The sequence below is a fragment of the Falco rusticolus genome, chromosome 4 (assembly GCF_015220075.1).
Source record: "Falco rusticolus isolate bFalRus1 chromosome 4, bFalRus1.pri, whole genome shotgun sequence".
Taxonomy (NCBI): Eukaryota; Metazoa; Chordata; class Aves; order Falconiformes; family Falconidae; genus Falco; species Falco rusticolus.
This window is the reverse complement of record NC_051190.1, coordinates 2958469-2980801: the sequence shown is the minus strand read 5'-3', so window position 1 is coordinate 2980801 and position 22333 is coordinate 2958469. Positions and strand designations below refer to the sequence as shown.

The 22333-nt window shown below is 37.8% G+C and overlaps 1 protein-coding gene across 6 annotated transcripts in view; it reads right to left on the bottom strand.

Moving 5' to 3' along the window:
• Nucleotides 1–22333, bottom strand: part of ATG7 (autophagy related 7) — a 122589-nt gene that overhangs the window by 83466 nt on the left and 16790 nt on the right. For all 6 annotated transcript variants that reach the window (XR_005103805.1, XR_005103806.1, XM_037384645.1 and 3 more), the window contains exons 12-17: nucleotides 21904–22062; nucleotides 14912–15106; nucleotides 9541–9744; nucleotides 9175–9290; nucleotides 8381–8456; nucleotides 4997–5077 (exon numbers count right to left, since the gene is read on the bottom strand). Coding sequence is in view for 4 of the 6 variants with exons in the window: in XM_037384645.1 (XP_037240542.1) it covers nucleotides 4997–5077; nucleotides 8381–8456; nucleotides 9175–9290; nucleotides 9541–9744; nucleotides 14912–15106; nucleotides 21904–22062 (831 nt within the window). In the remaining 2 variants the exon portion in view is untranslated. The remainder of the gene's footprint in view (nucleotides 1–4996; nucleotides 5078–8380; nucleotides 8457–9174; nucleotides 9291–9540; nucleotides 9745–14911; nucleotides 15107–21903; nucleotides 22063–22333) is intronic.

The following is a 22333-nucleotide window of genomic DNA, read 5'->3' as shown; positions in this document are numbered from 1 at the left end:
ACGTAACAGTGCTAATGCATGGGAATGTCAAGCTGCTTTCTGAATTTTGGAAAATGGCATGATTTAGGATTGAACATGAAAACACATTCTATCTTCCTCTGTGTTCCTTCCATTTACAACCTTTACTGTGGAGCTGTTTTGTGCATGGCAGTTTACTTGGCACGACTGCCTTCAAGCAGGATTAGCTATGATGTTTCCAGTCATGATGGACTAAAGTCTCCACTGAACTACACACACTTCATTAACATGTATTTTTGTGCAGATGTAGGACACAGATAATGAGCTCTCTCCCACCTTACTAGATTTCAGTGGTGGTGTGTTTTTAAGTTCCATTTTTCAATTATCATCCATCCTGTCTGTACAGACACCTCCTGACCTTCTCCAACGCACAAAACTGAACATATCACTGATTCCACACCCTTTCCCCTGTTCACAAAACAGGGTAATGTTTAAAGTTAAAAATTAAAGTTATTTTAAGATTTATGGGGTTCTTGATCACATTTGCCCTCCTCTAAGGGAACAAAATTCCATCATAATTGTTGCATTACCATGGTCATAATTTCTTAGTGTGTGATGTAGCATTCTTAGTATACATCACAGCTTCTTTCTGTTAGTATCCTTTTACTTGAGATAATCTACATTATATTTTGTTGTACATTGTATATTATAAAATTCAGTATTTTTCAAATAGTAAGACCAGGCATTATTTTCAAGAATGCACATCTTTCAGGCAACCAGCAGTAAAACCATCCTCACCGTGACTAATTTTGAAAATACACATTATTTCAGTTCTCTCATGGAATTTAAAATTTATCCCGAGATGTAAAGACTGCCAAGATTTCAAAAGTTATGGGCAAGATAATCCTGCCTCCCGCTCCCCCCAGTGTTAAAAGGACATTTTTTCAAAGAACAAAGCCTAAAGTGATTAATTTCTGTAAGTCACTTATCATAAAGCACATTTCTATACCACCTTAAGAGTAAGAAAAGCGTTACATTTAACTCAGTATGCTGAAAATATGCCTAGGTATATTAATGATGCATTCTTTAAGTCTGAATGAAATCTATCCAATATTAATACAGAGGCTCCACTGTACACAGAAGTGTCAAATGTTAACATATGTAAATTCAGGAAATAAGGAAAGTTATAAATGGACTCAGTTACATAGAGTTAATATTACAGCACAGCTACAGAAATAACTTTTTTAAAACATCATTTTGATTTTTTGCAGTGTTCATTCCTGAAGGACAAACATTTCTCTCCATTTCCTCCATTATTTCTGCAAGCTATGCAAGAGTTAGCATTTTTTAGTGCAGGAAAGACCAAGGCTTTGTTTCTCCCCTGACTTATACATCTCTATTTAAGACCAACACAATACTTAACTGAGAAATTTATAGCATAAAAAAAAAGAGTTTCACTGACAGACTGTACAATATGGTGTTACTGGGAGAAAGCAAATACAAAAGTCTTTTCTCAGTGCAGCTAGGGCAAATATGAAAGGTCTTGCGGCAATCAAAATTAAAATTATCTCAACTGAAAAAGATCAGTAGGTTACTGAATAGTGCAGGTTACTGTCATAACTGACTGGAACCATTTAAAGTAAGAATGCATGTGAAGAAGTTAGCAGATGAGAACAATAAAAACATTGTTATGTCTACATGATGATAGATTTCAAAACTGAAACATTCATAAATAACTTGCGCAACAGAGGCACTTAGTAAATGCCACAGCAGAAGTGTTTAATGTATTCCTAGGATGTTAAAAAGGGAAAACATCTGCAAGGGTAGGGAACCATCTTGACTGAAAACAGAAATTGTAACATAGTGCCCAGAATACCGTACCTGATCCTAGTGTCCACCCCTTCACAAAATGCAATAAAATTGAAAAAACTTTCAAAGTATGTCATAAAATTATTCCGTAGTTAAAAAACTGAGTAGTTAAACTATGAGTTGAGCAGCTCAATTTTTTAGCATACTGAATAGAAAGTTGAGAAGGAATTTGAAAATTAGTAGGGAGACTTATGCTGCTTTGGTTTTTTGTTTGTTTTTAAATTTGATAGTGGACATAATTACACATCAGCACAACCTTAGCAGGGGAAGGAGAGAAATATATTTAAGGAAAATAAGCTAGCGTTGTAGCACATGGATGATAAATCTGAACTCTGGAGGAAATAAGATCTGTGAGCTATATGTGAAAACAGGGGGCATCTGTATATCCAAGTTGGTTAGCAGCAATAATCTTTTCTGACATTAAACTGAATCTATGAGGTCTCCTGGCTCATTTCATGACGCACAAGGAAGAGGGAGGAGCAACAACAGGAAAATTTTCATTACCCTTATTAAAATATAAACACTGGCAGTTTTGCATTAAGAAAGAGACATCGTTTAACATTCATGTTTCAAGGCTTTAGCCAGTCACTTGCAAGGATTGGGTAGTACAGGACCAGAACCACTTCACTTTTCTATAGGACTGTAATGCTTCTCACCATAACATTATGAGAAAATACCCCCATTTTGCTGCCAACAGGATAAACAGGGAGCTTAATTAGCACAGGAACTAATAAGCTTAACATTCTCATTCTGTAAGCGAAGCAGTTACTACAAATAAATATCTATACTAAAGATTTTTGTATTTGGACTTTGGACTCTCCCTTCCCATAACAGGACCAGTTTGATATGAAGAAGTGCACCAGAAGGGCTTCCACGGCCCCTCTGGCACCACTCAAGGGGCAGCGCAGTGCCACCCAGCTCTGAAAGGGGATACTTTCCATTCTAGCACAGCTCGCATGGAACCAGAATAAGACAGAGGGGGAAATCACACAAAGAAAATTTGGCCCAGAATAAAAATAGATTGGCTTCCTGCTGTGACCATCCCCAAATTCCTGAACAAATTGCCTGCGGGAAGCTTCTCTGGCATGCAGCCTGTTTAGGACAATTCTGGGTAAGGAATAGCTGGCTACTTGGACGTCTGGTATCTTTGGCTTCAAAAACAGAGAAATGAAGTCATGACTGTGGGTCAAAATGAAATGGAATCTAATCTCTAAACATGTAGATCACTAGTGGCTTCTCCTAAGTCATCCAGCTGTACTGGAAGGCTTAAGAATGTACTAGAATTCTTTTGAAAACTCCCAATTCATTAGTTTTATGTTTTAAGAGTTACAAAGTGACAGAACTCAAGAAAGAGAATGTTGACATAAAAAAGAAGAAAATTAATAAAGTACCAACAAATTTAACTACATCAGAAAAGCCACTTCTCTCCTGTTCTAGAAGTTTGAATCTACAGTAGATCTGACATAGGTCAGGATGAAATTATGCTAAATCGCTGCATTAAAAAAAAAAAAACAACCAACAAACCAACCTACAGACTACAATTAAATTGTAATTGGATTTGTCATTTCAAAGTATTAGCATCAGATTTCCAGATAATAGAGGGTGACATACTCTTATGCTAATAAATAGAAAGTTAGCAAAGTAAACAAACGCTGTGCTTCTACTGTAAGGAAATACATGCACCAATGAAGCAACCTTTTCAGCAGAGAAGTAATTTAATACCCAAACCACATGAAAAGTGATCTCTCTGGGAATAGCACAGCTGCTAAAATCCAAGTCAGTTTTTATTAAATCAAGTCTGTTTATGTAAAACAGGTCTCTCTTAAAATGACCTCCAAAAGAAAATTATTTGCTAACAAAAAGTTGATACCTGCATTTATCTACACTGATATATGTTTTTATTGTTTTTGTATATCAGTATGTCCTGGATTGGAGATAAAAAGAAGTAAAAAAGAAAAAATAAAGAAGAAGAAAAAAGAAAGAACTTATTCTAACAGCTTAACTTCTCAGCCTCCACCATCATAAAGTTTTAGCTACTGCTGAGATTACAGCTATTCAAGAGGGTAGATATCTGTTTCTAAAAATAACAGCAGTTTTAAGTTTGGTGCTTCAACTTTTGAAAGAAGAAAATGGACGTCAATAGTCCTTCAAAACTTGTCTAATGTACCCAGATAGCCTTGAAAAATAAAAGGAGTAGTGTAGAAGAAGAAATTGTGCAAGTCCTCAAAAAACCAATAGTGCCTCAAAAGTTTTTGATAGCTGGACAGTAAAGGACAAGAGCAATGAAAAAAGCAGGAAGAACCTCTTGCAGTAAGTCTCAAGGTACATAAAAGTGAACCAAATTAACGGCACTCCCAAGCAGTCAAAATCATGAGTCAAAACCTCCGAATCTTCATATCAAGATATCCCAGTCAAAATTTCTTGAACTCTCACTAAATGGCCATAGAAAACTTGCCAGAAAAAACTCTTCAAGGCCACGGTACAGGAAAACGTTCCAAGACTGAAGAGGAGGCCTCACACAGACACATTAGTGGGCTGCCCCAGTGTTCTGGCAAGACACAGCTCGGATCCAAGCAACAGCTGTAAATCTGTTGGGTGACTCAGGACTGTCAACGCTAGCATCAAAATGAAACAGCCTTTTCCATAAAGAAATGTTATGGAAGTAATTTTTTTCCTTAAGTGTTCTTTATAGGTTTGTTTTGTATCATAAAACAGAAATTTAGACAACTTTGTGTATTTGTAACAATACTAAGTTCAGGAAAAGTACAAAGATATATTTATTCATTGGACATAGGAAATGATTTCTTAAAAAACTAAAAACAATGCCAAATTTTTTCCCTTCCTACAAAGCTAAAAGATACTGACAGTATTTATGCGATAAACTTTTCAGAAATATGTTGGCCCTAGTCTCTGCTTGGTTTCTTTAGCGAAATAGAATGTTTGCATGGAGGCAGCATGCTAACACATGAAGCCACAAAAATTCGGAAAACAGCTAAAAAAGAAGGGTATGAGGGGAAAAGAACTTTAGTTGAAGTGACAGCACAGATTCCAAGCCCTAAAGAAGCAGGAGAAAATGTCAAATACAGAGCAGTCCTCGGCACCCCAAGGCTGACCTAGAGCAAGACCATTCTGTACATTTAGATAAAAGTACAGACAAACTCAGACTTACTTTGGTTGAACAGGCTGTGCACTTATGAAATGCCAGGCTGACTGGAAGAACGTTGTCAAATCTTGATAAAAATCCACGGATCTGGAAGATGAAAAAAATCACAACACTATTTCTACAATCACAAAAAACATCTCCAAAATTCAATATGAACTGGACACATACATTCAATAAAAAGATGAAGATCTTCTATAACTAGGGTATTACTGTTCCAACACAGTGACCCCCAGTAACACCTGCAGATAATTTATACTCAATATATATTGCTGGTTTTCTATCTATAGATATAAATAATGGCACAACTATCTAAATGCAACACTATTTAAGCATAAATAGAGGCACAGCACCACCTGGAGTTTGACTGTTCTGATTGCAAAATTTGATCAAAAATAAAGCATCATGGTATAACCAGTTAAATATTTTTTTTCTCATCCCTATAACATATAAGCCAAAACCTTACCTGTCGCACATTCCTAAAATATGTTCTTAATATGGTGCTATGGGTACATAATTTTAAAATTCCAGACTATTTTTTCTGGTAACACAGCACTGAAAACACTTTGCAGCAGGGTTTGATCATATGGGCTATAAACTATTCGGACCATTGATCATCTTTTTTTATTCTGTGGTTTTCCAGGTCTACTACAATGAAAAGACATCACTAAGAACATAATTTAAGCAGCTATCCAATACAAAAAATAATGCCTGAATTAATATTTAATTCCATTACGGAAAATACTTCCGATATGCACTCCATACATTTAATGCAGTTGAAACAGCATAAACCTTGGAAGCCAGCCGCAATTTAAACAGTATTAACACTAAGGTATTTCTGCAGAAACACCAAGCCATACATAATGTTAGAATACAAAAATACTGCAATTTTTAAACAAACCCCACACCCAGGACAAGAAAGAAAACAAAATCAAGTCTTTCGGATACCACATTGCTTTGTATTTATGTTATCCTAGGAACTCCAAGACACTTCCTGGAAATAAATTCAGTTCATTTATGACAGGCTAAGACTATGAGTGTGCAACATCTATTACCCAACAAAGGAATACCCTCTTAATAAAAAGGACTGCTGCATTAATTAATTTTCTTCTTCCACAGAAGTGGGCTAACAAATGAACAAAGAACAACACAAAGAAACACATCAGAAAATAACAGTTAATTTTAGACCCCTGGAGACAATATTGCACTCACTGAGCTGATTATATGGGTGACTGCTAAGAGAAATCAGCAGTTTGTAAAAGGATCAGATGTCACAATATTTGAAACAAATTGTATATTTTCATTTTATACCTACTACTAAAGTTATACTTGTGTTAGAATGTCTAAAAGTGAAGACATTCATGATAGTCACTAAATGTAAATGTAAATACAGACACAGGGTTGACAGAAGTCATAATTCAATGAAAAGTGTTCTGATTAAAATCCATATTTGAAATGGATCATATCTCAAATCACAGCCCAAAACAGAAGAATAACGCAAGTAAAAACATATAAGGGTATAAAACAAATCAGACTGGACTGACTGGACAGTTAACATTCACATCATCAGGAAATACATGAACTGTGAGATCATTATTTTTCCAGTAGACACAGTAAACTTTCTAAAGTTTACTAGGAAACATTCTAAAAAAAAAAAATTACTACAAATGTAAAATTTCTAGCTTTTTGCTGAGGGGGGGTGGGAGTGGGACATAACTTCTTCACTATTGCTTTTTAGGTGTTAAGAGAATGTTCAGATTAGAGATCTGTTTCCCAGAGGTCTGGAGCATAGTCACCATTTTGAAACAAAGTCACTTTGTATGTGTGAGAGTCACAAAGATTCAACTGTCAGAATTACTGAAGTTATTTTTCAAAATAAACTGACCTAGCCTAAGTAAAATATCTTTCATATTATCATCCCATATGATCTCAGGAAACATTCAGATAATTACAGAAAACTACCTGGAAATTATGACATTCATTTTTCAACTAGAAAGCAGTAACTTCTCCAAAGACAAATCAGCAGGGAGTACCTGGATCATCAAATGCATGAGATTTAGATTTGGCTTTTCCTTCCTATTTGAGACACAAGAGATCCAAAAACCTCCCTGGGATACACTGCAGCTGCTGGCCCAGGCTGGCCCTGGCTGATGACAGCATTACCATTTTACCTACAGATAACCCCACACGATAAGGGAGTAACTTAGTTAAAGGAACCTGTCAGTCATTAAGGAAGTTACCAACTTACCAATTAGTGCCAAAGTTGGAAACTGTCAAGAACCTTCCAGAGGAAGAGATTACGAGCACCAGCAAGGACAATGCCTGGTACTGAAGGTACCTGAACAAGCCAAGCGAGAACTGGATGTTCCCTGCCAATCCTGCAGCTGGCTGTGCCCACAGTAACAGACAGAAAAGCTTCAGGGGTATGGGAGAGAGACCCCTGAGAAAGAACTGGAGAGGCAGAACCCAGGGTTCTCCCAGGAGAACCCCAGTGCATAAAATGACCCACGTTTAAACACTGGTTACTACATAAAACTATAAATAAAATCAGAATAACGTTGTATAGACCAGGCCTTGTGATTACCAGGATGTTGCAAAGAAAACATACTAGTAGCTTTATCCTTTTCTGAATCAAGATTCATTCTTAGCACAAAAACCCCTAATATCAATAGAAACTAAAAATACCACTTAGAAACAAATAACTTATTTGTTTATACAACGGAAGCATCCAGAGTCACTCAGATAGCAACATAATGAAAGAGGCACAAAATACTTCTAATAGCCAGTGATAAAAATCACAGGGGATATGATTACGAGGATAAGATCAGCAGGCAGGTTTTTGAAGAACTGTTATCTATACAACAAAAACCCAAGTCTATCCAGCAATTTGAAACACAGTAACATATTTGTAACCAGAGTTTGGGTTGAGTAGAAGAATAAGGACTGCTGTATTGCACCAGAAATACACAACTATTTTGGAGAACTATAATAATTGTGAGTTGGCTGGATTTAAAATTTTTTTCAAACTCAGAAGGAATTTAAAGAGTGAACAAAAGTAACTTTGAGATGCTCATATTGTCAGTTCTGATGTGGAACAGAAAAGGCAGAAAGGTTGCCTTATTCACGTACTGCCTGCTCCAAATAAACTCCTGCTAAGTAGGTAACAGGAATTGTGTGGCCACTAGTAAGACAGACACAATGCCAGGAACACAACTACTTTAGCCCATGTGATGGATTTTATTTTATTTTTATACCTATATTTTTAACAAACATGGAGAGTCAGTCCTTTGGAGAATGGAATCAGCATATACTATGTCTTTGTTAAGTCTGTGATGTTTGCCTTATATCAGTTCCCAGCTTTTAAAGAAAAGCATTTACTCACAAATTATTTACCTGATGAGGAACAAGTCCAAGAGAAGTAGGTGGCTCATTCATTCTATCATCACTACTGCTAGCCACAGCATAACCACTGCCAAAAATCCAAGAAGGAAAATTAGAACAAGACCACATACTCAACAGTCAAAATTTCCAGTAAGTTTCAACACATTTTGTTACAGCTTACAGTTCAAAATCTGGAAAGGAACCTATCTGGAAAGTCTGTTTCATAGTAAGTAAGATTCAGCATGGGAATATAAAAACTCTTTTTCAGAATCAGTCTCAGACTTGTAACATACTCACATCCAACATCTAACTCACTTTTTCTTTCACAGATTTTGAAAGACAGAACTCAAGCCTAAATTCCATGATGCAGAATTTCAGAATAATTTTTGTATCAAGCCCACTTTGCAATACTTATCTTGAAGCCCTTCATGTGGCATATGTAGTTATCATAACTCATTATCAAATACACTTGAGCAAAGGAATGCCAAGACCCACTAACAGGAATACTTGCTGCTTTTGAAGTATTCTCAGTACTTTTCTACTTTTAAACTCAGAAGGAGAGACTGCCAATTTCCAAGACAAAAAAAAAAAAAAAAAAAAAAGAATTGATGACCCAGTTCTCTCTTAAACACTATTAAATTACACTATTATAGTAGATATGACCTATACATGACATGACATTACAGGCAACATTACACCTACAGAATTGTCCTTAATGTGTACTTCCTCCTCCTTCTCCCCAAAAAATTAATATAATTTTATTTCTCAGAGAACACCTTTTGAAAGCCAATCCAGAAATGACTCACCCTTCTGGATGCTGTAAGACAGAAACCATTAATTCCACTGCAAGTGCTCCAGCTACCATAGCTAATCCAGGTCGACTGACTGTGCACTGCTGATCCAATGTCCGATCCCTGGTGGACTACAAAAAGAGACAATTCTGAGGGAAACAAAAAAAGGAACTCAAAAGTCACTAGCTGCCTTACTACACAAAACATCTCTACTTCTGTGCAAATAATTTCTTTAATCTTCCAAATAAAAGATAAGCTATTTCTTATTCCTCTATATATCAACATAAAACAAATCCCTTTAAGAAAAAACATTTAAAGGAAATAAAAATTCAAGTCACAACAAAAGATATATAACCACCATTTGCATAAGGTTCTACTCACATCCCCTGGTGCCACAACATCATTGCAGAAGTAGCAACCCAGTTTATAGCCGGGGATGTTTGAAAAGAGTGAGGATCCCAACAGATCAGAAGAACCAGAGGCATTGTTGAAACATGAATCATCAGATTCTTGCTGTTTTGGTTTCTTTAGTCCATGTCTCATAACAACAAATGTGTCAAATCCCAATGCAGCATTGATGACCAACTGTGAACAACAAAGAAAAACAGATTTTAAGCAAGCCAAAAGGGGAGGGGGAAAAAAGGCCTCAAGGTTTTATTCACTCTGAATGTCAAAAAAACCCCACATGCTGTAGATGGACCAATGACCTATTTACTACATAGCTATCCCCCTAGCCATAAACAACAGATTTTCTGATAGGTGCAAATTCTAGTTGTCAAGCATTTATAAAAAGCAAACCAAAAAAGTCAGTTTCAGAAATGCACAAACCATTACCTTTTTCTGTGTCTTTCAGGGAAGTTTGATACAAATTAATAACTCCCTCTAATGGTCAGCAAGTGTGCTTTGTGTAATGAAAGAAAAAAACCAGGAACTCCATAAATGTGTTGTGTTAGTTTACATCTGAAACTAGGTTCACACCAACTAACATTCAGTGTCTCACTAAAGTTGAAGCTGCTGTGCACTGATATGAATTAACATCCATGCATCCAAATTGGCCCACTATTCATACAATAATTAGTATCATTATTGAAAAGCTTGATTTGGTTCCAGCTCAGAATTTATTTTCAAGTTTGTTACATATTCTGTATATTCATATTCTCTAAGTGCTAAAATATTCCAAGTGCCACTTTAGTACAACAGTGGCTATTAATAACAAGATTTCGTGTAATTTGAAATTCTCTGTGTAGTCTTTTCAGTTCACTGTGGTCTGAAATACAACTCATTAAACACTGCTGTGTGACAAAGCAATGAAACAAGTCTGTTATCCAAAAAAAATTCTGCTCAGTGAGGAAAGCAATTAATGATTACTTATGGTCTTCATATGCATCTGTTTAGTCACATGGGGAGCACAAACAGCTGTGGTACACAATTACACTGTCATCATTTTCCCCTTTCTCTTCAGTTTGTGACAAGTGCTTAGAGTAATCTGAAGCTGTGTATGTTATGATGATAATATCAGAAAACCAATACTTAAACTAGCAGATTTTACTAAACTTACAGGCAATGATTTAGATATAGCAAAAAGCAAAAACAATTATACGATAATGACTGCAGCCAGTAAAATACAAGGAAAGATATACTGCTTGATATGCAAATATTTTAGATAGAAATTGCAGCACAGTAGTTTGTCATTTTTCATTCTTATAGCCAGGAATTATTTAAAAGAGGGACTTTGAGGGAAGTTGTCAAGAATTAGCCATCTTAACTAGTAAGCTTGTGAGTTTCTTCATCATTCTCGGTATTTCAAATAATTTCTGCATATTCACTTTCAACCTTGTTTACTCTTTCCTCAGTCCTAAAGTAGAACTATGCTGCTGAATCTGTGGTAGCACAGCCAGGTCTACAGCAAACAAGTAAGAGATTGCATCTTCTCACTACATCCGCCTGTAAAGCCTAAAGATGGTATTCCCATTGCAAAATATTAATAACGTGGCACAGCAGGTATTATCAGAAATTAATAATACTGCTAAACACTTCCCACTGCAATAAACTCTTTCTCTCTCATCAGTTTACTGTCCAGCAACTATTTGAACTGATTGACTCATAATAAAAACCAACCAACCAACCATCTGTTTTTTATAGACACTGCGGAAAAGCGTACCTTCTGGCATGTATTTAAAAAAAAATGTAGTAAAATTTTAAAAGTTCCAGTGTTCAGCAGAAACAGGGATTTCACATCTGACACTGAGACTCAACATTTGAGTTTTGTGTTTGTCTAAGGTACTTGTTTTGAGAGGAAGGACTGCAGGAGTACCAAAGATCATCAAGGCAACTGAATGATTACATGGGGAAACCAACTCTTACTTCTACTCATGTACCGCTTATATAAGGAGAACTTGAATGAGGAGATTATCACTCACTATATTTTCATTTTCTGTGTGCCTGTTTTGAAACTTTGGGGTCCAAACTGCAGCAGTGCTCAGATTTGCAGCTGTCATACAAATTCACAGAATCCCAGGCAGGTCGGGGTTGGAAGGGACCCCTGGAGAGCACCCAGCCCACCCCCTGCTAAAGCTGGCTCACCCAGAGCAGGCTGCACAGGGTCATGTCCAGGCGGGTTTGAATGTCCCCAGAGCAGGACACCCCACAGCCTGGCTGGGCAGCTGCCCCAGGGCTCTGTCACCCTCAAGGGAAAGACATTTTTCCTCACATTCAGCTGGAACTGCCTGTGTTGCAGTTTGTGCCCGCTGCCCCTCGCCTGCCGCTGGGCACCCCTGCAGAGCCTGGCCCCGTCCCCTTGGCACTCGCCCTTAAGGTATCTGTGGGCATGGGTCAGCTCCCCCCTCAGCCTTCTCTTCTCCAGGATAAACGGGCCCAGCTCTCTCGGCCTTTCCTCAGAAGGGAGATGCTCCGGTCCCCTCATCATCTCTGTAGCCTCCACTGGCCCCTCTCCAGTAGTTCCCAGTCTCTCTGGAACTGGGGAGCCCAGCACTGGATGCACACAGCACTCCAGGTGCAGCTTCCCCAGGGCAGAGCCGGGGGGGGGGGGGGGGGATCCCCTTCCTCGCCCTGCTGGCCACGCTCCTCCTCACGCACCCCTGGGTCCCACTGGCCCCTTGGCCCCAAGGGCATGCTGCTGGCTCGTGGGCAACTGGCCCACCAGCACTCCCAGGTCCTTCTCCGCAGAGCTGTCTCCCAGTAATGTTTATTCACATTTGAAGCAGAGCTCTCATCAAATATTTATCAGCCTGAAGTACACTGAAAAGCAGGTATGAGCATTTCAAGATTGCACTTTTTGAGATTTCAGTGCTGTGCTTGTTCAGTGACAGGGAAATCCATCTTCTCACATCCAAGTGATCTTATGAAAATCAAGTAACCAAGATGCAGTCAGACACACTATGCCACTAAGTAGCAGAGAACTGTCACAAAGAAATTATAAAATTTGCCCTCAAAGTACGATTTGAATACTGTAAGGTAAATGCAGCGGGGGACTGCTAACTAAGCAAAAATTTTAAAAATTGTTAGAAGAACCCTATCCTGACTGAACCAGATGGGGGGGGCTGCACATAACTGCATATATTGCTTACAACTACCAATCCTCATACATATGAAAGAGCAGGTTGGCACTTTCCAGTTTCAATATTCAGCTTTGCAAACTTCCTCTTTTTTTTGTCAGTTCTGTGCTGTTTTTAAACAGCTAAAAGAGTGCTGAAAGACCACAGCTGCAAACTGCAGAAAAAACAGTAGAATTAAGTAGGAACTGATAGTTATGGAGGTACATACACTCAGTTACACCTGAAGTTATACCTCACTGAAGTCCACACTAAGGGACACACTGATATTTTCACTGGCAGCATAGTTCACTAGCAAAGGGAAGTTCATCTGAGCTACAAAGACATACAAGCCTATTGCTCAGGATCAGAAATCTTTTTAAAAGAAGGAAAGAATGGAAGAAAATAATTTAAGACCTTGGCTTCAAAAAAAAAAAAAAGGTAATTTTTTGACTTGGAAAAAACCTGCTTGCAAAGCAGGTGCAGAGGAAATTTAGTTATGTTCAGATGAACATAAACTTCAGAAAGGGGAACATACTTGGAATTTGTAAGATAAAACTAGGTTGCAAATACCACAAATCTGCATTCTCTCTCTCCTTCCTACTGTCCTTTAAAAAAAAAATAAAATAATATAAACACAAAGAAAAGAAACTACAAACAACTAACAACTATTAGGAAACTAGAACTGTCATAGCTGGAAAATCACACAAGTTAGAAAAGACAAAAATCAAAGATTGAATAACAATACTGACTCAGCTGTGACACACGTATGTTTTCTTTTACTTTCGTGTTAAGTTCACAACTTAATAAATTGCTATGGACAGCATTACATTTATACCACAACCTGCACAGGATGAGCACTGTGGTTAAGCTGACATGTTAAAAGCTTAATACTTGCATTTTCTGATTTTGTGCTATTTTAACTGAGCAAACATGAAACTGTATAATTCTTCAATTAAGAAATATCAAGATGACCTGAGACTGTTTTACTGAAGTCTACGTCATGATAGCAAGTAAGTGTTCAGGATAATTGGATTCTTCAGCAAAACCAAATTTTTAACACCATTAATTTGGAGAAAGATGCTGCTTCCAGAACCCTGTGTGATTTAGAATACTCTTTCACAGGGGAAGTTTGAATGCCTCACTGTTTTCAAGAACAACATTCACACAAGACTAAAGTCTCTATCATTCAGATCTAAACCTCAGTAAGATTTGTAGAACAGGAAAAAAGGCTCAAAATCTTCTCCCCATATGCTTTTCTGATTCTTCCTGGAAAAATTTGGTTAAGCTTATGCTTTATTTCTCAGTCTGGTTCATATCACCAGGACTGTATGCTGACCACAAAAGACATTTTGAGTATATAAGCATTTACGCATACTGTCTCACTGTTCTCGTATACAGAGCATAATCTATAAGGTTTCAGATATCATTTTTTTTAATATAAAAATTCATAATCTTAATTTCATGTACTGCAGCTCTCCCTTTTTCTTTGCCTGTAGCATGAGGGTATCACTTTTAAGCTACAGGAACAGCTGAAGCATTCAACACTACCTCAATAAGAGTCATAGGCAGAGTTTGGGTGCATTGGCTCAGCACAATGGTATGTTTTCCAATAAGACAATGAGGAAAAACGCAAAGTTAACTTTTAACCAAAAAAGTGTTGGCATACTTTTTAAAGTGCAGAATTCACTTTCTAATTTTTCACTTTTGAGACATATTTTGAAAACTTGGTTTCAGACAAATTTCTACAATTCACATCCCCTATCAGTCAATCATTACTGTAATGACTTTAGTCCTCCTTACTATGATTCTGTTATTATTAAATTATTTCTCTTAGTCTTACTATGAAATATGTACCCTTGGAGATACTCAAAAGATACTGACTAGACAAGACCCTGAGCAACATGCTGGAAGTTGACTCTATTTTGAACAGGGAGTTGGACCTCATCACCTCCACAGGTCTCTTTCAACCTATATAATTCCATGACAAAAGTTTCTGTTTCTTCTTTTCAACATTCTCTTTTCCCGCCTTATACAGAATCTTTGAGGCCACAGAACGCAAGAAAAAAATTCCTGCACAATCACAACATGTAGGTCAAATATTTCGATTTCCCAACAAGTTCTTTTAGGTATACATAACTGGTTGATATGCAAGAGCTGAAATACACTGGCAAGGATATTAGCAGAGTATGGTACAATACCTTCCTCTTGCTGGCTGCAATGACAGTAGGAAGCCATCGACTCTCTCTAGTGTCCATTAGTAGGAAAACAACATCATGAGCATCAATAAGCTCTTCAAGTTTAGCCACATCCTTCTGAGCCTGTGCCATTGTTACTTCAGAAAAATTCACGGGGTGGCCTGGCATAGGGATGCTCATGTTATAGCCTTCTGAGCTCTGGATGGAGACAGACAGAAAACAACATATTAAAAAGAGAACTTTGTAACTGAATAGAATTAGCATTAAGTTCAATACAAAACTGTAGAGTACAAATTAAATTACTGTTTGGCAGAGTGGCAACTTGTTCTTTACATCTCTCTGTGTATCAGGGCTGTGCACTAAAGCGCAGTGCTTATGTTTCTGAGGGATTGGCAGGCTCAGCTGCTGTATTTATCCACAACGGAGCAGCTCAATGCAAACATACTAGTCTGGGTCATGAGAGCAGACCAACCATGTTCAGGTGGCATGGTGCCCGCACTAACAAGCTCAGTCTCTCAGAAGGTCTTATTAGGCCTGGGAAATCACTACAAGTAGATGGCTGAACTGCTCCTCATCCCAGAGGTTACAAACATCACTACAAAAGCAAGAAAACAGGTGTTACATATGATTATGATCATGCCATTAAACTTATATAAAACCATTGTCCTGGATTATCTTTGCAGCCACTTCACATGCAGTGTTAATGGGATGTACTTTACATTTCTGATATTGAGTATTGATTCAATTACAGTAAGACAGATGCAAAGTATCACACATTCTCCTCTTTGTTTAAAATTCTTTATGAGGAGAACAACAGTCTCTAATGATTTTCACGTAATTTGACCAGGCATACGTGAACTTGATATGGAAGAAAATCATTTCTGAGACTTGTTACCCCAGCGCTTGGATGTCTGGAGGCTTGCACTATGCAGATGCTGAAAGAGCTTGTTCCTATTGCAGAAACATGCCTCTTCCAACTCCGTATTTGGGCAGGGCATATTGAGCCAAAAATGGCTAAAGAGCCAAATAAGCATATACACAATGCATATACAACGCAAACAATTAACTCACTCATTTGGAAGTATGCTAGCACAATCTGTCAGCCATCTGCTGTAAGAGAATAATGGATCCTTCATACATGTTACAGAAGCACAGGCCTTGCCAAAGCCACTTGCTTGTCACTGTGCTGTAAGCAACTAACAATTTAAAAGCCAAAACTCAAAAGCTAGATCTAGCAAACATAAAATTACATGGGAAGAGAAGAAAGGAAGGTTGGTGGAACGTGCTTTTGTATAGACCAATTACATGCACAACTCATAAATCCAGGTGAGCCAAATAACCAGGAAAGTATACATTCTAAACATCATAAATACCCCTGAAGATAAAGAGACACATATAGCAGCTTGGGGAAATGCATTTGGGTAATGTCTGCATTAACCATATCAAAGGATACACCCTTTTTTTCCCCCCTTCTTCCCCTCGCACCCAAGGGGAAAAATGTAGAGTCCACAGTGACCTATATGCTGTTAACAGGGCAGCTCCCCTGTCTCCCAGTGAGAACATCTCTGTATCAACAGCAGACATTAGGTAATTATTGTCATTATCACCTCCAAAGAGCTGTGGCAGGAACACAAAACTTAATCCATGCTATATATGGGTGATGTATTTACGCATAACTCATCAAGCCCCTGTACTGCACATAAATGTTGACTTACTAGATAACTGACACTGTTGGCAACTTTGGAGGTCAATTTTTGTTTCAAAAAAATAAATGAACAAATAAACAAGTTATACACTAGCTGCACAGAAATACAGTAACAAGGTTTGTAAAATACTAAAATCTTAACAGAATTCAGAAAAAACAACAACTATCTAGTGACTGTAGCTGTAAGAATACATGAGACCAGCAGCTTCAATAGCTTCAATTCTACTTGAATAACTGTCCCTTGAAAAAAAGACACCAGTCGCAACTAAAGGTAGCTGAGGTATGCTTTTGCAGTCAAATGTGGGCAAAAAGAGCTAAAAGGGTACCTTGCAATGGCACATGGATATTATTTTAAGAAGTAGATGTTCATATATCCCCAAAGACAGAACTCATTCATCCCACAGAATTCCAAAATCTCAAGGAGTCTCTACACAAGTTTTGCTTAACTGCTCACAAAAAGGCTTAGATTTTAAGACCAGAACCTTCATACTCACAAAAGATTTAAAATGTCTCTGAATTACCTAAAACAATATAACATTTAGTTACCATGCCATAAAGTATTAGAAAAAAAGGGACTACAGTGACATGCAAAATCATAAAAGATAACGCACTTTTCAACACTTTCATTGAGAGGTGACCAAAGCCATGCTTGAGAATCCATTGCTTGTGTTTCAGGTTTTTTTGTTTTTTTTTTAAAGCAAACAGACATCAAAATATTACAATCTGTGGTGCTACCATAACTTTCTCCCCCATTTTCATTCACATTTCTATCAACTTTTTTGTTAAACCATGGCTCCGATCACTCAGAAGATATCTGTGCTCAATATATTTAAACCTGAACAGAAGTGTGCCATGGGAAGTTACACAGAAAATCAAGAAATGTGATGCTGCCATCACTAAATTGTTCTATTGGAAATACCTATGTAAAGTGGTCCCCTCATGCAATATAGTACAAAGGATGATAAAATGCTGAATACAATGGAGTTTCATGCCTGAATACTTCAGAAAATGACTGTATAAGACAGTCAATAAAGTTAAGTTCCACAGCAGCTAGGTGAATGACTCTGTGCATTACCTACTTGTCATAACAGGCTGTGAATCCATAAATTCTGCTATTTCTGAGTACTCCCTTCTTTTTATATTATAAAACTCTAAGCTACAGCTAATCGTAATCTTAGAAGTGGAATGGAACAAATCAAAGCTCCATGCCATTTCTTGTTTCATTTGCAATGATGAGGTGGTTACTCTCTTCCAACTAGAAAGGATGTAAAACTAAAAAAATAAAAATAAAAGAATTTACATAGAAAAGTCAAGCATTTCAAAGTCAACTAGGAGAAACTGCATTTTGTGTGCAAAATATTACAGTGAAATCAAAGAAAGTAAATTAAACTGCAAGTGAACTGCACAAAAATGTAAAACCAATTGTTCAAAAATGCCTTCAGAACCAGCATTACTGCTTGGACTCCCATGGGCTTGAAAGGGCTGTGTGAGTTTCTGAACAGCAAGAGACAGCTTTGACTACTCCTTTAGTATAAGAGAAATGAGTGGGCTCAAAATCGAGGACAAATAATTTTTCATTCAAGGACATTTAGACTGATAAATATGGTTTGGATAACAAGCATCAGTGCAGTCTGCAGTAACAAATGCAGTTCCATTTTGAGAAGTCTAGCAAAGTCAGCTGGATTATAAAAATCTCCAGATCCAGTAGCTTCACATTTGTGGAGAAGAGGTATCATGTTTGACCATCAGTAAATATACAAAGAAACAACATGCTAGCATTAACAAGAATTAACAGGGCTTAACAGTAAAAACTCTGGTTCAAATAGTTAATATCGTGCTGACGGCATGTGAGAGTGGTGAGGTTTAAGCAGCAGACCAAGCACGGGACTGACAATAAGCCTTTAATTGGCCTGGGTAAAGTCCTGGTGCTTTGGGACTGTTTGGATGTGAAGCTACTGGATCTGGAGATTCTTATAACCTGAAGGCTGATCAGATGCGACCCATCCATGGCACCAGGAAACAAAAGAGAATGCATAATACTATGGAGATAATGTGCTAGAAAAACAGTGGTAGATGGTAGAGGTACCATCAAGTGGTAGATGCACAACCTTTGAGGCATATGGTAGAGAAAAAATTCTTACAGTACGTGTTGCACATTGTATATGCTACTACTGAACAGGAAATTATTTTTTTTCTGTGTATAACAAATGTCCCTACACTTATTGATACAGGCTCACTAAAGCATTGTTATTGGTTCCCCCTGATTACTGGGAGCTCTTCTCCAGGTTAACTTTTTTTTTTTTTTTTTTTTTAAAGCCTCCTCACAATCTCAAGATTCTATAGTACAGCCTGGTCTTTTGCTTTCTTGGTTATTTCTAACACCACCACTCGTAACACTAACTTTTGATCTTTATCTCTACATGCAAAACTGTATCATTCAGGATTCCGCAAACAGCTTTTATTCCTTCTAAATGAACCATTCATTCTTTCTTAATACTCCTGTTTTCATTTTCTCATGTTTAAGAAGTGAGAAATTATGTGACACAAACCCTAGTTAACATCATGTTGGTGCTCTGTGTGACACTGCACTGATGCTTTCTTCTCAGTACTTGTTCTACTGTTATATAGTCCTATAACTAAATTATTATCTCTCCTGGTTTTGGCTGGGATAATTTTCTTCCTAGTAGGTGGTACAGTGTTGTGTTTTGCATTTAGTCTGCAAATAATAATTAACATACTGACGTTTGGGTTGTTGCTAAGTAGTGCTTATTCTCAGTCAAGGACTTTTCAGTTTCTATGCTCTGCCAGTGAGCAGGTACACCAGAAGTTGGGAGGGGGCAAAGCCAGGACAGCGGACCCAAACTACCCAAAGGGATATTCCATACCATAGACCATCATGTTCAATATATAAACTGGGGGGAGCTGGCTGGAAGGGGCCAACTGCTTCTGGGGGAGGGGCTGGGCATTGGTCAGTGGGCAGTGAGCAGTTATATTGTGCATCACTTGGGTTTTATTTCATGCTCTCTTTTTGTCTCTCTTTCATTACAACTATTACAGAAAGGCATCCAAAACCTGAGCTGCATCAGAAGAAGCATGACCAGCAGGTTGAGGGACATGACCCTCCCCCTCTACTCTGCTCTCCTGAGACCCCATCTGCAGTACTGCATTGAGCTCTGGGGTCCCCAACATAAGAAGGACAATGATCTGTTGAGGTGAGCCCAGAAGAGGGCCATGAAGATGAACAGAGGGCTGGAGCACCGCTCCTTTGGAGACAGGCTGAGAGAGTTGGAGTTCAGCCTGCAGAAGAAAAGGCTCCAGGGAGACCTTATAATGACTTTCCAGTACCTAACGGGGCCTACAGGAAAGCTGGAGAGGGACTTTTTACAAGGGCAGGTAGCGACAGAACAAGGGGGAATGGCTTTCAACTGAAAGAAGATAGATTTAAATGAGATATTAGAAAGAAATTCTTCACTATGAGGGTGGTGAGGCACTGGAACAGGCTGCCCAGAGAAGTTGTTTATGCCCCATCCCCAGCAGTGTTCAAGGCTGGGTTGGATGGGGCTTGGAGCAACCTGGGCTGGTGGGTGGAACTAGATGATCTTGAAGGTTCATACCAGCCTAAACCATTCTATGATTTATGAGTATATTATTATTATTACTGTTTTATTTTATTTCAGTTGTTGAAGTGTTCTTATCTCAGTCCACAGGTTTTACCTTTTTTCCCTGATTCTCCTCCCTATCCCACTGAGGTAGCAGGGGGGAGTGTGACTGAGCGGCTGCGTAGCACTCAGCTGCCGGCTGGGGTTAAACCACGGCCATAGCACCAAGTAACAGTAACACTACAGTGCAGCAAGGTTAAATAAAATTCTAGGATCTTTCAGAGAGTCTCTTCTGATTTACTTATCAAAAATTCAGAAAGTGAAGTGTTTAGCAGTTTTTCATACTGGGGATCATTTTTTGATATTCAAATATTTATTGAGCTACTACTTAGTACTGATACTGATTTCACAGATAATAATAGGACCAATGCAGATAAAAGCCGAACAAAAGCTCAGAGCAATCCTTGGGTCAAACTAAACAAACATAAAAATGTTTAGAAATTATCGTCTGTAAAGCTTGTTCACAATGCTGGGCATCAATAATGGAAAAATCTATATACCACACTGTAACTCTTAATATTTTGACTGGTAACATAATCAGGGGCATTTTAAATACAGAATTGCATAACGAGTATGCATGACTTATTGTTACTATGTAAGTGGTTAAGATACTGTTTGCCAGCTGAGCTCTGGTAACTATAGCTACCAATCTAAGATAGCCTCAATTCCAAAACAAGAACTATAAACAGTTGAGTGACTTCTATCACATGCCAGATGAGTATTAAAAAAAATGTTGTTCATGATAGAGCAAGCTGAGACACTGTCTATATAGGCCACATCAATTCTTCCCCAAATGAAGACGGAAACTGGGAGAACTGCAAACATTTGTAGGGTTTGTTTTTAAACCTACTTGGTTTTCAGCATTGCAGATTAGGTGTGTTTGAACGTGTGCACTGAATAATGTATATATGATACACATCCCCGGAGTCAAAGAGGATAGAGGCTGCCATTGGTGGATCTTTCACCATGAAGTTTCTAAAACAACTTTAAAAATCGTTATTGTCTTTTGTTCCCTTTCAACTACTTCATTTTGATAGTAAGTTATTACAACCAGGCTCCCAAAAAGAAGAGTACTTTGGTCAAAGGCCAACACTGATATTTTTTCCAGGCTGCTACGAATTACTTCCCTTTTATGGAAGTTAAAGTATTTGCCTTTAATGTAGAAAAGCAACTTATATAAGGTTGCAAATTTTGAGTGTAAAGCATAATAGGAAATCTCAAGAATACGTTTATTAGTGTCTTCAAGACCTTCTGAACCCCTAATAGGCAACTAATATGTCTACACTCACATTTAAGAGCAAAGTGGGAAAACACAGTATTAAAAGCAGCCACTACTGAAAGTTCCTTAGGACACACTAGACAGGAAAAAATTTTACTTCACCGCCAACAAGTTACAAGATGATTCAAATGATCCTCAATTATATTCATTATTACAAGTATTTTTGTCTCTACAATAAAGTTTAACAGGTACAGCGTACTTGAAGTACAATGCTTGTAATTTGTCAATAATCAACAACTGTGTAGTATTTTTCCCACTCATAAGGCTTAATTATTAGAACTTGGAATAGTTATTTAAAGTCACTGTTTCTCTTCCAAGGGACATATTAACACATTTGAAATACTGATCTTACCACTCCTGGGAAGATTTTCTGTAGCCTGTCTGCTGCTGCAAGTGCCTTAGGCTTCCCACCGCTGAGACAATCTTCAAACTCATACAGTGGCTGTCGTACTGGGTTGGAGTAGGAGATCTTCGCATTGTCCACAAATGTAATCTTCCTGACCCCCCAACCCTAAACGAGAAAGTAATTTAAGTAACAAATACAATGGGCTTAGCCACATACTTTAGAGTAATATCAGAAACTCAAGAGTTTTGTCCAATTTTTCTGGAAAGATCAAGGGTTTGAAGTTATTCGCAGTAACAACGTTATACTTGCACTAAAGTAAGAACAGAAAATTTGGTCTGTCCAAATATATCATCTAATAGTAATCCCTTAAAACCCTACTGAATTCAGTGGGATGTGGTAAACATCCCTGAAAGCAAACATCAGCACAGTTACTTCA